General features: G+C 46.5%; 1 protein-coding gene across 2 annotated transcripts in view; it reads left to right on the top strand.

Annotated features, from left to right (window-relative positions):
* ACTN4 (actinin alpha 4) overlaps positions 1 to 16613 on the top strand; it is a 132554-nt gene that overhangs the window by 100637 nt on the left and 15304 nt on the right. The window contains exons 8-11 of one of the 2 annotated variants that reach the window (XM_068250593.1): positions 4213 to 4298; positions 9863 to 9955; positions 11291 to 11521; positions 11970 to 12117. In XM_068250593.1, coding sequence (XP_068106694.1) covers positions 4213 to 4298; positions 9863 to 9955; positions 11291 to 11521; positions 11970 to 12117 — 558 coding nt within the window. Of the gene's footprint in view, positions 1 to 3843; positions 3930 to 4212; positions 4299 to 9862; positions 9956 to 11290; positions 11522 to 11969; positions 12118 to 16613 lie in introns of both variants that reach the window. The other variant, XM_068250592.1, reaches the window with a different exon arrangement.

Here is a 16613-nt window from a genome sequence, read left to right as displayed (position 1 = left end):
TCCCAGGAGCTGCATCTCCACACTGGTTCCCCCACACAGCTTGCCTTGTGCTGCATTGCTTGATAGCCTTACTCATTTTGCACTATTTTCTGTAGTTAAAGATGTAGAGCACAAGTGCGGCTCTCCTTGCCATGTTAGTTTAGTTTAACCACTTGCCGACCGCGCACTCATAACGCGCGTCGGCAAAGTGGCAGCTGCAGGACCAGCGACGCAGTATTGCGTCGCCAGCTGCAGGCTGATTAATCAGGAAGCAGCCGCTCGTGCGAGCGGCTGCTTAGGCTAAATGTAAACACAAGCGGAAATAATCCGCTTTGTTTACATTTGTACGGCGCTGCTGCGCAGCAGCGCCGTAAGGCAGATCGGCGATCCCCGGCCAATCAGCGGCCGGGGATCGCCGCCATGTGACCGGAGACAGCCTGTCACTGGCTGCACAGGACGGATAGCGTCCTGTGCAGCCCGGCTTACCAGGGGGGGCCAGGTAGAAGAGGGAGGGGGAGGATTTTGCCGCGGAGGGGGGCTTTGAGGTGCCCCCCCCCCGCAACACCCGCAGGCAGGAGCGATCAGACCCCCCCCAGCACATCATCCCCCTAGTGGGGAAAAAAGGGGGGCGATCTGGTCGCTCTGCCTGCACGCTGATCTGTGCTGGGGGCTGCAGAGCCCACCCAGCACAGATCAGCTACAACAGCGCTGGTCGTTAAGGGGGGGGTAAAGGGTGGGTCCTCAAGTGGTTAATGTGCATCATTTTAAGCCGTAAATGAACAGTACACTGACTTCCCACCCAAAGGAAAACGTGCTCCCCACCACCGCAAAATTAGCATGCAGGTCCCTAATGCCTACACGCACCTTCCCCTATGGCCCCCTCTCCCCACATAGAGTGGTGCAGCAGTGTAATATTTACCTGCTCCAGTGCTCTCGTGTTTTTTCCTTTTCTTCCTGGCAGCCACACGCTCTGTACTTCAATACCTCCAGCTACCGATCACATGACATGCATTCAGAGCCAGAGGTATGCAGCATAGTGCATGTGTCTGTCAGGAAGATTAGAGGAGCCCCAAAGCAGCCCTAGGTAAGGTAACTATTAAACTGCTCCACTATGCTACTCTGCAGGGGGGGGGGGGCAGGGAACCAGGTCCCCCACGCTCGCTATAGTTAACGGCACTTTGAGGCAGTTCAATACATGTTAAAACTTAATAAACAATTTGGCCTGTGACTTAGACTATCGTTTTAGATTGTGGCCCTTTGCATCATCTAGTTTGACACCCCTGATGTAGAGAGTGCAATATCTTCACTCTGTAATGTTAGCAGCAGTTGGCAGTGCTGGATCCCGAGTGCAGAGATGAGGCCACAGGATTTCACAAGAGCTACAAAGAGCCAATCTGTGTCATCTCATTTGCATTTCCTGAAATCTTGCATAACAATTTAGTAAGATGACTTAACCAATAGTCCTTTCATTTAATTCATCTGTTGCCCATAGCTGCCAATCAAATGCCGCCTCAAACTACATCTTGTAGTAGAAATATGAAATGGAGATGGAGGCAGTTTTTTTTTCCAGGCACTTAAACAAAGTAGAAGTAATTTGATTTTGATAAATATTCATAGGATCGTTCACTCTTTTTTTTTTTTTTATCAAGGTGACTGATGAATATTGCAGAGGATGAATGGAAATGAGGGTATTGGGCAAATCTGTTAGGATGGAGGATTTAGGTGAAGGAGCATTATGGGCCTTCATAGGAAATCATAAAATTCTGCTGTTCCAAGTGCCGAATGTTAACCTGTCTTTCTCCAGAATGTGCTCAATTGTATAAATATGGCAAAAAACAGCAGTTAAAGCATGAATTCAGGTTTAAGAGTGAAGGCACGGCTGCGTAGCCCACTGATTGCAGATTTATTCTAGTTTATTATTGTCGTGCCACTCTCTCTATACAAATGCCTGAGTTTTGAGTTAAAAATAGCGGCCACTTGAATCCTCAGCTTCAGTGCCCTCCTCGGTGGGTGGGGCTTAAGTTTCCTGTGGTATCACATTCCAAGTTCAAACCTCTTTATTCTAAGCCATACATGTTAAACTTAAACTCCGGCCTGTCGGCCAAATCTGTCCCTCATAGCATTTGGCCCTTAAGTGGTTTTCCCACTTTGCATTACGTTTGGCCCACTTTAGACCCCCAGGAGGTGGATACTTACGGTGAAGCCCCAGGACACCAGGGAAGCCATATGGGGGAAATAACTAAACACTAGGGAATTGTATAAGGGAGGGCTGGGGCCTCTAGACACAAGGGCACTGTATGGTGGGCCATTAGACACCTGGGAACTTTCTAAGGGAGGAAGGTGGCCAGTAGACATTGAGGTTGGCCCGCGACTTGGTCCCAGTGTACAATTTTGGCCTACTTTGTATTTGAGTTTGACCTCCTGTTCTAAGCAGTGTAATAGGTGAAATTAGAACATATGCTAGAACATTGTTTAGCCGCCTCAGACTAGTTGATTAAAGTGAACCTGAGGTTAGTGATACATAGGTTGCCAAATGTGTTTCCTTTTAAGCTATATCAGTTCATTGCAGTCCTGTTGATTTTCTGGTAGTAGTGTCTGAGTCACAACCCAGAAACAGGCATGTGGCTAATCCAGTGAGAGTCAAAGCACCTGATCTGCATGCTTGTTCAGGGTCTGACTAAAAGTATTAGAAGCAGGCAATCGGTGGGACAGCCAGGCAAAGTGCATTGTTTAAAAGGGAATAAATATGGCAGCCTTCATATCGCACTCTGCTCAGGTTCCCTTTAAATGCTTGAGGCTAAATGCTTAATCTTATCAAAGTGAGGGCTAGAGTGTTCAGTTTGGTAGAAGACTCTCATATTTTCTAGTAATAATAAATGAATAGACCATTACATAATGAACAGTGTGAGAAATCAAGCTACTTGGCAGAGATCATTTCTGAATTTGGTTGTAGCCTGATGACCCCGTCTCCAGGACTTATGAAATGTTGCCTCATTTCAGCAACCAGAGCTGTGGGAGGTTCTCAGATCAGGCAAACTCCACCCATATTATGTAGCAGATAGTGATGACCCTTTCCCTAGAACAAGACAGTGGGACCTGTCTGAGTCTCCAGCAGGCTGAATTGTAGTCAGAAAGCACAGCCCTATTTCACTGAGAATCTATTTAAACTGCTACATAAAGAAAACCATAAGGAGCAAATTGAGCACTTCTGACAGTTACACTTTTTTTTAAAAAAAATGTATATATTTATTACAAGTGCCAGTTGCCTGGCTGTTCTGTTCATTTTTTTTTTTTTTTTTTAGTAGTGTCTTAGCCATAGACTTGGAACAAACATGCAGCCAGTGCAGTTAGACCTGCATGTTCCCAAATCATGTCTGTTGGGTAAGTGCCTCAACATTAGAGGCAGAGTGTCAGCTCCACATATAAAGTCATGTTGTGACTTCCATTAGATTGCTTTACAGCTGGTGTGCTTGAGTCACCTGATTCAGAACAGGTATGTAGCTCATGGGTTATCCAGCTGTGATATGCCTACTGAAGCTAACTGATCTGCATGGCAGCCTCATTGTAGCTTTCTTTTACATGATGCCAGTGTACTTTGATTCAGGCAAATGTATTGTGAATTTTGCATGGATAGGACATCCAGCCCTCTGAGATATGCTTGACCATTTCTGTTAGTTATACTTTGAATTTATATTCCTTCTGCCAGCAAAGGTTTATCTCTATAGTAAATATCCTTAGGGTTTGCCTCTTTTTTTTTCTTTTTTTGTATACATTTTATTCCCCTTGCTTCTAACAGTGAATAGAAGCCTCACCAATTCAGCCATTTTGTTGTACTGTGAATTAACCCATTTTCTTCATTTCCAGACATTGTCAACACTGCTCGTCCTGATGAGAAAGCAATCATGACCTATGTGTCCTCTTTCTACCACGCCTTCTCAGGAGCTCAGAAGGTAGCGTCTGGGGCAGCCACAGCGCCCCCACCTGTCTCCTCTTTATTTTCCGCATGCCTTATTTCCAGCTTCTCTTGCAGATATGTGGCATGCTGTCACCTTGCTTTGTGTCAGGAATGTCTCGCGGTCTCAGTGTGAGGAGGTGTAGAGAGCTCTCCAGACATGCCTGACATAGAGTGAGGGCAGAGAGGTGCAGATCTGGGACAGGAAGCCCCTCGCCTGGCTCCTGGCTTGCTCAGCATCTTCTCACTCTGCTCTTGTCCTTTCTTTCCTCTCTGCACAGATATTGTGGGCACTCTCAGGCCTGATGAGAAGGCCATAATGACCTACGTTTCCTGCTTCTACCACGCTTTCTCTGGGGCTCAGAAGGTGAGCTGCTGCTGCTGCTGCTATGGGCATCTTGTGTCGGGTGTCTAGCCTGCCTTGTCTGTTCCTGTTTATATCACTGCCTGCTTTAACTACTGACTCTCCAGGATCTGCTAGCCACAATTTTGTGTATTGTATTGGGGAGGGGGGGGGGGGGCTTAGGAGTTAACATTTCTTACAAGTAATTGTATGCCTGTGGTAACCTGAGGCCTTCCGTGAGGAATAGATCCATTAGTGACAAAAATAATAAGTCTCGTATTTTCCAGTACAGGAAGAGTTAAAGCTTCTGTTATCTATGCAAAAGAGCTTTAATACAGTCCTGATTTCTGAAGCACTTAAAGAGAATGTCCAGGCTCGCTAAAAAAAAATCTACTTACCCGGGGTTTCCTCCAGCCCCTGGCAGCCGCTATGTCCCACGCCACAGCTCCGCTCTCAGCTGCTGGCCTGGGGTTGCCGTCGGTGCCGAGGCCGTCCTCTAGAGGTTGTCCTCGCCTGCGCCGCTGTCGATCAAATCCACATTTTCTGGAGTGTACTGCGCAGTAGTTCTGCGCCTGCTCAGTACACTTTGGACAACGTGGACTTGGTTGACAGCAGCGGTTGCGCAGTAGAGGACGACCTCGCGAGCTCTGCCTCTGCACTCTGGACTGGGAGCCAGTGGCTGGAGCTGTGGTGTGGGACATAGCAGCTGCCAAGGGCTGGAGGAAACCCCGGGTAAGTAGATTTCTTGGACATTCCCTATAAATATCCAAGAAACAGCGACAGCTTGAGATAAGGTTTTACTGCAGGAAAGTTCAAAGGGTCATTAATTCTTTGTTTTAGAATTTAAAAGACAGAATGTGGTTTTAAAAACCGTATGATGCTATGTTATAAAAAAAAAAAGCTATATAACTAAAAATGACTTTTTTTTCTTTGCTACTAATGTTCTATTCAATATCCGTACTACACATACAAATCATATCATATGTTTGTTTTTTTTTGCTTCAGGTTTGATTTAAGTTTCATAGTGTGCCCTGGGACTGATGGTTTAGCCAAACGATTCTGGATTGGACAGAATAGCCGTAAGAGGGTTGTGCCACTCCAGGGTCTGACTGCCATGTTTTTAGATCAATGTCCAGTGACTGTGATCAGGGATAGGCTTTTGAGTAGTAACCTACTCGAATTTGAAATTCAAATGAAGTCAAAGCCTATCCCTGATCACATGACTTCACCTGTGACCGCGGAATGGGGGGGGGGGGGGGTTTAACTTACCCAGAAGTCTTTGGACTGTCTGCATTCCATTACACGTCATAGGCGTAATGAAAGCTGTGTTCCACCACTTCCGCGCTTCCTCCTTCCTGCTTAAGAGAAAGCCTGGTAGTGAGTAATGCAATGCGGCTTTCATTATGCCTATCACGTGTAATGGAACACAGATGGCCCGAAGACTTCTGGGTAAGTTCACACCCCCCCCCATCCCGCGGTCACACGTGAAGTCATTAGATTTCATTTGTATTTCGAATTTGAGTAGGTTACTACTCGAAAGCCCATGCCTGACTGTGATAACCAGCTACAAGCTATAATTGGCTTGTCAGCCCTGTAATCGCTAGTGGTAAGAGCCCAGTGTGTGTCAACAATTTTTTAAAGCTAACCTGTTTGCACTTCAGTATCCGTTTACAAATGGGAAGAACTCAGAGATTGCAGTTTCTGCAGCTACATTTATTAATCCTTACTGTCTCTGCAGTCTTGGGCCCACTTTGAACAGAGGCCAGAATCAAAATTGGAAGTGTGTAGACGCCCTTAAGATGGAGGTCAAGACGTCTGTTCAGTTTGCATTTGGCATCGGTGGGCTTCCAGAGTGCAGGGGATGTAGTTTGTGTATGTTTCTAGAAATGGTTTTAGAAACCTTGTGATGGTTGCACCTAAAGCACATCTTTATCCAGCAGTGCAGATTGCTGCAGGTCCTCAATGTTTGCGTAGTTTCAGAAGTCCATGTTTAAGCAGCAGTGAACATTTAATAAAAGTAGGGAACCTTGACAGGTACAGCCCTTGCATACCTACAATGCAAGTGATTCGATGGAAGATCTGCTGTTGTATTCAACGATTGGGTAATGTTCCTGGTCTATATTCTGTGGAACTATGGTTATGTAAAACTAAGAAATAGCCTGGTGATAATATCATTCTCGATTTATTGGTTCTCAATGATTGCCCAATGTTACCACTTGATGCCTACACAATCTGTTCATAGTATTCTAAATCTGTTGACCCTTAGGCCTGGATCCCACTAGCAGCGCTTTTCTAAGCCCTTTGTAAGTGCGGTACTTATCCGTTAGCTGGGTGCATCCGGCAGGTGGCGCTAATTACTATTCCCCCTCCAGGCCGACATGGATAGTAGGGAAAGATGTAATTCTGGTGGAGTTTTGTCGCCACCTAGAGGATGCGCCCGGCTAACGGATAAGTACCGTAAGTGCTTGTGATGTGAAAAGCTCTTGCTAATGTAATGCTATGGGTGGGATCCCACTTGAAGGATGGGATTTTTTTCATAATCCCCCATAGCATTGCATTAGCAAGAGCTTTTCAAATCACAAGCACTTTGAAAAGCGCTGCTAGTGGGTCCCAGGCCTCACACTACATGAAAGTGGTAAAATTGCCCAATCAAAATTGAATGTGTATGCACCCTTAGTGCTCGCTGCAGTGGTGTACATAGCAACATTTCAAGCATCGTCTGTGATGATTGGAGATTACAGGACCTCTTGGCCTACAATTATGACTTCAGATCATCAGATAGAACCCCCTACTACATACAGATTTCCCAACTCATTTCTGTGGGGAAAAGTTGAGAAATCTTTCAGCAGAGTTGCCCCAGTACACAGTGGTCTAGGCTTGGCCAGATGTCCAACAGAGAATGATGACCCAGTCAGTGGTCACGGTGGCTAGTGTGCACGCCTTTTACCCTGCTACATTCACACTGTGTGGCAATCTGGCCTCTGTTAGCAGAAATTGGCTGCCCATAACTTCATTGCCTTTAACACAGAAAGCTGCTTCTGGTAACTGTTAGCGGTAGAAATCCCTGGTGTATGCACAGAGCGCTGGCTCCAAAGTCCTCTCCTGCCTTCCTTAATGTGCTGCTGGAGTGTAATGCTGAACTGCAAAACGATTTGTCTCCTGAATTATAAACATATTTAGCGGCTGTTTGTAGCAAACTGGATGAGTTCATTAAGCAATTCAGTGTGGAACCATATTAGGTGTTGCCACTTGGCTTCCCAGCAGCGCAGATAAACTTCTCACTCTGACATATTATCACGTTTCATTTTCATTTGCTTTCTTCATAGTGTTTTGAGTCTTGATTTAAGGTTACCCCGAGCTTTCATCCAAATACAGCAGAATGTATCATTCTGTGCTGATTCTGGTGCAGCTTATGCATTCACTTGGCAATGGTAGTAATCTGTAGCCTTGTGACAGTGATAGAAATGCTCGCTCCAATCTGAATAATCGCAAATACCTTCTGTTTTAAGAAGGAAAACCTTTAGGCTTTATCAGCATAGTGTTAAGGTAGCCACTCGATTTTCCATAGAGCGATTAAGCTTTATTGGATAATCAACTGCAGTGTTGTTGATTGAAAGTCCATAGACTAGTGGGCCCACACATTACAAGCGAGATCAGATCCATTAGTGATTTGCACAGGAGCGATGTTGTGCCTTGAAGTGTACCTGAAGTGTAAACAAAAACTGCCCCTAGGGGCCTTCCCCGTTGTCCTCAGTAGAGGAGATCCAGCGCTGGCTCCCCGAACGTTGACTTGCCGCCACTTATGGGCAAGTTTAGTAATGGCTTTCCCTCAGGCTCCAGCTTAGATAGCCCGATCGGCCCGCTCTACTGCGCAGACATGATCCATCTGCACCTGCGCAATAAAGCGGACCCGATGGGGCTTGGCTATTTCCGCCTGAGTGGAAAGCTGCTCCTGCACAGGCAGGCCAGTGTAAGTATTGATTCTGCTGCTCCGGGGTTTCCAGCGCTGGAGCAGGCTGGCTGAGGGGGGCAAGGGAAGCCTCATTAGGATCCTGAGGCTTCCCCTTACTGAGGTAAGTATCTTGGTTTTTTATTAGTCACAGGTGTACTTAAATGCGCTGAACCCAAAAATCATTTTTGTTGATCTAATACGTGAACAATAGTCCATTCCTTTTAATATTTTCCATCCTGCCTGCTTAAGTTATCCGCCAATTTTCATTGATTGAGCAGAATGGATCGAGCATAATCTAATTTCCCTAGATCCAGTAAAATGATTGAATCTAATGGTCGATCATACAGGAAAGTCATGTAAAGTATGTGCACCTTTACTGTTCTCCAGTCCAGTGGCTGGTTGCTAGCATCAGACAAGCCGCAGCAGTGCTTTTCAGTGCAGGAAGATTTGGGCGCAGTCTGCGCCGCCGTAGACTGTAATAGGAATTACTTCTATAGCGGCTCTCAGTGAGTAACGTCGGCGCACTCAGAAGACAGAGCTGAAGTTGCTTTTAAAACACCATAATTTGGCCTTCAGCAATAGCTGGAAGCCGAATTATATCATTCCCCACCATCCATGGCGGCCTGGAGGAGGAATAGTAATTAACACGGCCCGGACTTGTGCAGCAGCAGGATCAGCCATATACCGGCTGTATCCTGTGCCCAAGTCCTCCTGCGCCAATTTCAAATGTATGCAGACAAGTTTTACTTGTCCTAATTTGGCATATTGTGGAAGTGTAGACACAGCTAGTGATGAGCTCCGAATGGATTCCGAATTGATTTCAACTCGAAATCATTGGGCATCCAAGCGCTAATTAGTGCACCTGAGCTGGCTTGGTGTGGAGGTGTTAATTTACCCAGGATTCCTTCTTCCTTAATCCGTGTCTAATTGCGTCATGTTGCATTCCAAGTCGCGTCACTTGACGCTTCCTTTTTCAACCCGGAAGGAGGAAGCGTGTTAGTCAAGTGACGTGACTTGGAGCGTGACGTGACACGGAATTAGACCCGGACTAAAGAAGAAGGAACCCTGGGTAAATTAACTCCTCCACACCAGCCCGCTCAGGTGCACTAATTAACCCTTGGATTACGAATGATTTCAAGTCTAAATCGATTTGGAATCCATTTGGTGCTCCTCTCTAGACATGGCTTCCTGCGATATCTCCACCTTCCCTTCATCAGTGCAGAGGTGCAGCCTATGGACTATGGTCCCATAATACAGGAGACATCGAATAAGAGACCTTTCCCAGATCACCTTATGAGGACCCAGCATACTCTGTGGGCTGATTTCTTTAATCCAATACTCAATGTCAATAGAAGTTTGTGTTCTTATTGAACCTTACTTTTAACTCATTTTTATGTACTGTACACTTAAACTTGTATAAGCAAAATAGAACATCCAAAAGATGGCACTGCACAAGTGTTACAGGGCAGCAGGGACATCTCTCAATCCTATTTCATACACTCTCCATTAGCAAGCATGAAAATGTATGTGGCTGTCCTACCCATTCATGTTACAGAATGATTGCTTCTTTATGTCTTGATCTAAGTTTATGGATATTACTGTATATGCTACCTTCTAATGATGTGTCTTCCTCTAGGCTGAGACAGCTGCCAACAGAATCTGCAAAGTCCTGGCTGTGAACCAGGAGAATGAGCATCTTATGGAGGATTATGAGAAACTGGCCAGCGATGTGAGTCCTTCACACTTCCTGTAATACCTGTGATTGTGATTACTTCATGTCCCGTCTCTTACAGACAGATTTGTATTTTTTTCAGCTCATTAAGAACAGTTCTTATAATGGATAAAAATGCTGCTTCTTGCTGCCCCTCTTGCCGATATTTCTTTGTAGTTCAGTGCTTCCCTTTGGACAGCATGTGCTCATTCACATAAAGGACACGTCCCTAAGAGACAGTCTGCAAAGGTGAATGGGCAGGCAGCCATTTACAGTGCAGTTGCTCCACATGCAGATGGACACTGCAGATGACTTTCCAAAGCAGAAGATGGAAATTTTAAACTGACTGTTTCAGGATTCCAGGCCAGCTCTTGGGGGGTCAAGCAACAATAATAAAGAAAAAAAAGGGTTTGCAGCTTTGCCTGGGCATCTCTGAGCTAAGGGAGGTTCAAAATGCAGTGTGCAGTTGCTAATGTATGGGGGACTCCTCTTAAACACCTCCCGAAGCCCCCCCCCCCCCCCCCCACACACACACACAATGTGCCACGAGTGCCTGCAGCAACTGAGAGGTCAAATATTCTGCCTGTGGAGTGCTCTCCAGGCCGCCACTATGCATGCAGGGAAATAAGGTGTCATCTGTTTAACAGTGATTGGCTGCTCTGGGCTATTCTTTGCCACCAGTCTTGATAAATTTGCCGTTGTGTTCAGAGCTAGGACACTTTTCAAGCTATGACCTCAATTCACCCAATTTCCAGAGACTTCCACCATAGAAGGTGATATTCAGTGTCATCCATGTAATATGATTTAAATCCTCCATAACTGCAAATATAAGGGCAGCACATAGATTGCATTCATCTTTTTGAAATCCTATCTTAAAGTGGACCCAAATTAAAAATACAAGATTTCAGAAATAAAATCTATTTTCTAAATTATAATAATAAATAGCAGCCTTTTTTTTCAGCTGCATGATGACAAATATAAAATATTTTACATTTATTGGAGGAACCCCTCCCTTTCTTTCAAATTGCCGGGATTTCTCCAGCAAAATGGTGGAGTAGATGGTGTCCGGCAATGGAGGAATTGCTAATGGCTGCCACCTGTATAACCCTAGCTATGAAAAGAGAAGGGTGAAAAGCATGCACTGAAATGCTCATAGGTTTGAAGGAGTGTTTAATTATCTTTGTATGTGTCAGAGTAGTGCAACTAAACATTTTTAATTAAAAAAAATGTTTGGTTTGGGTCCGCTTTAAGCACTACAAGGTAAGGAGGGTCTTCTGGTTTTCCTCCGATGGAGACGCTGACCTTCTGATACTGGTGTTATTACTGTAACTGACTAGTATATTTTTCCTGCAGCTCCTTGAATGGATTCGCCGCACCATCCCATGGTTGGAAGACCGTCAGCCCGAGAAGACCATGCAGGACATGCAGCAGAAACTGGAGGACTTCCGGGACTACCGCCGTGTGCACAAACCGCCAAAGGTTCAGGAGAAGTGCCAGCTGGAAATCAACTTCAATACCCTCCAAACAAAGCTGAGACTCAGTAACCGGCCAGCCTTCATGCCTTCTGAAGGAAAGATGATTTCAGTGAGTGATGCAACTTTTTTGTACTATTCCCTGTTGCAAAATGGTGATCATTGTCAGACTGCTGAATAACTTAAATGTAATGATCCACCCCTTTTACTGTGTGAATGCCTAGTTTGAAAAAAGTGAACCTGTTATTTAGAGCTTTTAATTCTGCTGGCATTTTGGCTTCTGCCTTACCACCTCTGTGCATTTGACTGCTGATGAAGATCCCCATATTCTCTCCTTATAAAGCCAGCAAGGTATCACCTATTCCTGCCCATAAGCTTACTGAGCGCATAGTAGAAGCTCAAATTTACAAGAAGCCCTTGACCACAAGTAGTTGGGTTCAGTAAAGAACACTTGCATGCTTTTGGAGACCTGCGTTAACACATCTTTGTGTTTTGCATCAAAATTTTAGGACGCCATTGGTTCTTTGTTGCGTCATTCAGAGTTTTATTCCTTCTTGCAGGATATCAACAATGGCTGGCAGCATTTGGAGCAGGCAGAGAAAGGCTACGAGGAATGGATGTTGAATGAGATTCGCAGGTTGGAGCGATTGGACCACTTGGCTGAGAAGTTCCGCCAGAAAGCATCTATTCATGAAAGTTGGACTGAAGGTTGGTGCACTTTATTAGCCAGAAGCTGTAGAATACAATACAACTTGAAGGCCATGTCCACAGAAAAGTGGTGTCCTTTCCCCCTGTTAACATTAAGAAGGGCCCAACTTGTGCAGTCACTCCAATGGTAATAAGTGAAGCAGTTGATTCCTTCTTCTCACTGCAACTCTCTGCTACCAGGTGATATTCTGTATTTACATACTGCTAACATCTTCCAACGCATCCCTACCATAGTCATAAATTCTTATTTTAGTCTTAGAGAAAACCTGCAACATAAAAAAACCTCTCTTGGGGATACTTATCTCTGGAGGGGGAAGCCTCTGGATCCTAATGAGGCTTCCCCCATTCTCCACTGTCCTGGTAATTAAGCAATGCGACTATTCCCAATTCAATTTTTACTATTCTTCAGAAATGGAACTTGCTGATTTGGTTGTGATTTATGCCAGGTTTGCTCTTCCTTGCTGTTTTCTTCCTCTTCAGAGTATAATCACATTACTGAAACCAGAGCTGCCTTGCACTTTCACTTGGTCTTTTTTTTAACTCACACTTTGTGAATCCTTCTCCTCACTTAAATCCTGACTGACCCTTGACTGGTTTTTGAGCTTTTATTCAGTAGCTGCTGCAAAGGCGATTCATGCACTTGCATCTGTTATATTGCCAGTGACACATCCCCACATGTTTGCAGAGTGCACAACACATCAGGAGACCAGTCTTTACTACAGTGCGGATGAGTTGGAAAACCATCTGATTTCCTGTTTATCTCTGACAGAAGTGCAGCTGAATAGTGGTAGCCAGAGATAAGCCAATTGGGTCACTGCAGAATGGGGTGGATCAGACACATGCCTGGTGAATCATGGTGCTTCTGAATGTGTGTGGGTGCCAGACTGTTCACGCTGCTTACAGTCATACTGCATGTGAATTCTGACTGACCGGAGTTATGCATTGCACAACATTCTACAGACTGACACATTAAGAAGGGGGAAAAGTGCCTTGTGTTTGGGATCTGAGTCCAAAATGAATAGTTTTGATTACACTTGGCAGATTATAGAAAAGCTGCTGATAATAAATAAATCAACAGTCTGCACTTCCAGTCATAGGCAAACGTTGTCAATGAGATGTAAATAATTCTGGCTGTAATGTAATATAAATTGTATGCAGCTTGAATTGGGTCTGGTTGAGTGCTCTTTGTGACAAGCAGCTGGGCCGGTCTGCCTGTATACTCCCCCTGTGACAGGCAGCTGGGCCAGTCTGCCTGTATACTCCCCCTGTGACAAGCAGCTGGGCCGGTCTGCCCATATACTCGCGCCTGTGACAGGTAGCTGGGCCGGCGGTCTGCCTGTATACTCGCGCCTGTGACAGGCAGCAGGGCCGGTCTGCCCATATACTCGCGCCTGTGACAGGTAGCTGGGCCGGCGGTCTGCCTGTATACTCGCGCCTGTGACAGGCAGCTGGGCCGGCGGTCTGCCTGTATACTCGCGCCTGTGACAGGCAGCTGGGCCGGTCTGCCCATATACTCGCGCCTGTGACAGGCAGCTGGGCCGGCGGTCTGCCTGAATACTCGCGCCTGTGGCAGGCAGCTGGGCCGGCAGTCTGCCTATATACTCGCGCCTGTGACAGGCAGCGGTGCCGGCTGTCTGCCTGTATACTCGCGCCTGTGACAGGCAGCTGGGTCGGCGGTCTGCCTGTATACTCGCGCCTGTGACAGGCAGCTGGGCCGGCGGTCTGCCCATATACTCGCGCCTGTGACAGGCAGCTGGGCCGGCGGTCTGCCTGAATACTCGCGCCTGTGGCAGGCAGCTGGGCCGGCAGTCTGCCTGTATACTCGCGCCTGTGACAGGCAGCGGTGCCGGCTGTCTGCCTGTATACTCGCGCCTGTGACAGGCAGCTGGGTCGGCGGTCTGCCTGTATACTCGCGCCTGTGACAGGCAGCTGGGCCGGCGGTCTGCCTGTATACTCGCGCCTGTGACAGGCAGCTGGGCCGGTCTGCCTGTATACTCGCGCCTGTGACAGGCAGCTGGGCCGGTCTGCCTGTATACTCGCGCCTGTGACAGGCAGCTGGGCCGGTCTGCCCGTATACTCGCGCCTGTGACAGGCAGCTGGGTCGGCGGTCTGCCTGTATACTCGCGCCTGTGACAGGCAGCTGGGTCGGCGGTCTGCCTGTATACTCGCGCCTGTGACAGGCAGCTGGGCCGGCGGTCTGCCTGTATACTCGCGCCTGTGACAGGCAGCTGGGCCGGTGGTCTGCCTGTATACTCGCGCCTGTGACAAGCAGCTGGGCCGGCGGTCTGCCTGTATACTTGTGCATGTGACAGGCAGCTGGGTCGGCAGTCTGCCTGTATATTTGTGCCTGTGACAGGCAGCTAGGTTGGCGGTCTGCCTGTATACTCACACCTTTGACAGGTAGCTGGGCCGGTCTGCCTGTATACTCCCCCTGTGACAGGCAGCAGGGCCGGTCTGCTTGTATACTCGCGCCTGTGACAGGCAGCTGGGCCGGTCTGCCCATATACTCGCTCCTGTGACAGGCAGCTGGGCCGGTCTGCTTGCATACTCGCGCCTGTGACAGGCAGCTGGGCCGGTCTTTCGAGCGCCACCCTACATATGATTTTTTTTTTTCCCCACCAAACCTGGTCATGACGAACTCAAGTACCACCTTACGAAGCAGGGTGTTTTGGGGAATGGCACTCGGCGGCGAAACCAGGCGCCCTATAGCAGCAATGTTACGCTGCGCAGGGCATGTAACAGTAATAAGGGGCTTCGGTGATCTCCTTACCCAAAATTTCACCTACCCCCAAGTTGCAATGACTCGGGGGAATAGTATTTAACGCCGCTGGGGGGGGGGGGGGGGTTGCAGCAGGGAGAGCCACCATTTGGCTCTCCCTGTGTCCAGCTGACAGACGGTGTACTAATATGTACGCCCACCTAAACCCATCCCAAGTGCACAGGTTGAGAACTTGGTCCATAGCTTACATTTGGTTACTTCCTCTTCTGCGTATAACAGATTTAAATATCCCTTAATGTTTTATTAAACTTTGTGTTATGAGTTATGAAAAATTCTAGTTTCCTGGCTGTACTGCTGATTTTCTTGGAAAAACTTTTTTTTTTTCCTCATTTCCAATTGTCCTCCTTTAAAGAAAACCTGAACTGAAAATTAAAAGTCAAAATAAGCATACACACGTCATGCTTACCTCCCGTGTAGTCTACTTTTCAATCTCTTTCTCCTCTCCTGCGTCCCGTTTGTCAGCTGTGAATTTTCCGTCCTCCATTTTGAAAATGGCCATTACCCCATAACCGCTTTCTGGTCAGCACACTGTTAAACTGTAACATCGTCCACTTGAGCCATAGGGAAACATGGACATTACCGGGCACATCAGTTGTCCGCTCAGCTATAACTGACAGCAACTGATATATTTCATTTCTGACAAAATGTTGTCAGAACTGGAAGGGATCATTGTCAGAAGAAAATGGTGGGCTTCTGAGAGGAACTGACAGCAAGGTAACTATTTAATGTTCATTTGAAGTGACCTCATGTGTTTATTTTAAATACTTTTACTCAGTACAGGTTCCCTTTTAACAAGTATGCAGCATAGGTAAGGCAGGTTGCCTCACATGCATAATTGCTCTAAGTGAACAGTTTAGAAAGCATTGTAGCCAGAAGATCAGCATTACAGACTTTCTCTAGGTACAAATTTTCCTTAGACCTACAGAGGCACTCTGTACAGAACTATGTCTGTGCGGAAGCTCCTTGATAGGTTGCATGGAAACTAAGCCCAGACTTTCTGCCCCCCATTGCTGTAGGCTGCAGTTCTTTCAGAGATTTAGGGCTGGTGCAAACCAAGAGCTTTCGGAGCGTTTTTAAATACCCTAGAGCTTTGAATAGCACTTGGCTAATGTATTTCAATGGGCCGGTGCACACCAGAGCAATTCATTTTTTCTCCAAACGCAAACTCTGGTTCTGCAGCATTTTCAGATTTCTGAGGAGTTTCTGCCTCAATGTTGAGTAAAGGAAAGTGGGAAACCGCTCTGGTTTTCTGTAACAAAAGCTTTACTGTAACAAAATATAAATCTGCTACACGAAAATGCTCCAAAAACTGCTAGGCATGTTTAGAAAATTGCTCGGGACAAATGCTTCAAAAACCGCTAGCGTTTTCATATCCACTAGCGGTTTTTTGTGTGCACTGGCCCATTGTGTGTTTGCCTTTCCCCTTTTAGTCAGTAAATCCACATGGAGCAGGCACCAACGATGAAAATAATCATCTCTTTATTGATCACATTGATTAAAATCAGCAGTGATATAACAACGACAGACCGCTGTTTCGAGCCATGGGGCTCTTTATCAAGTTGTCAAAACTGCAATACAAACAATCACCTTCCACCATTCCTTATATACAAAAGCAGCACCAATCAGTGGTCAGTGTTTGAATCAACGAATCACAGTGCATAAGCAGCATGGAGGACCTGATGGGGAACTGTGTGATACACCTAAAAAACACACCCCC

Source organism: Hyperolius riggenbachi, chromosome 8 (genome assembly GCF_040937935.1).
Source record: "Hyperolius riggenbachi isolate aHypRig1 chromosome 8, aHypRig1.pri, whole genome shotgun sequence".
In the NCBI taxonomy this organism is placed as follows: Eukaryota; Metazoa; Chordata; class Amphibia; order Anura; family Hyperoliidae; genus Hyperolius; species Hyperolius riggenbachi.
Note: the sequence above shows the minus strand (reverse complement) of the source record. Positions and strands in the feature narration are given on the sequence as shown.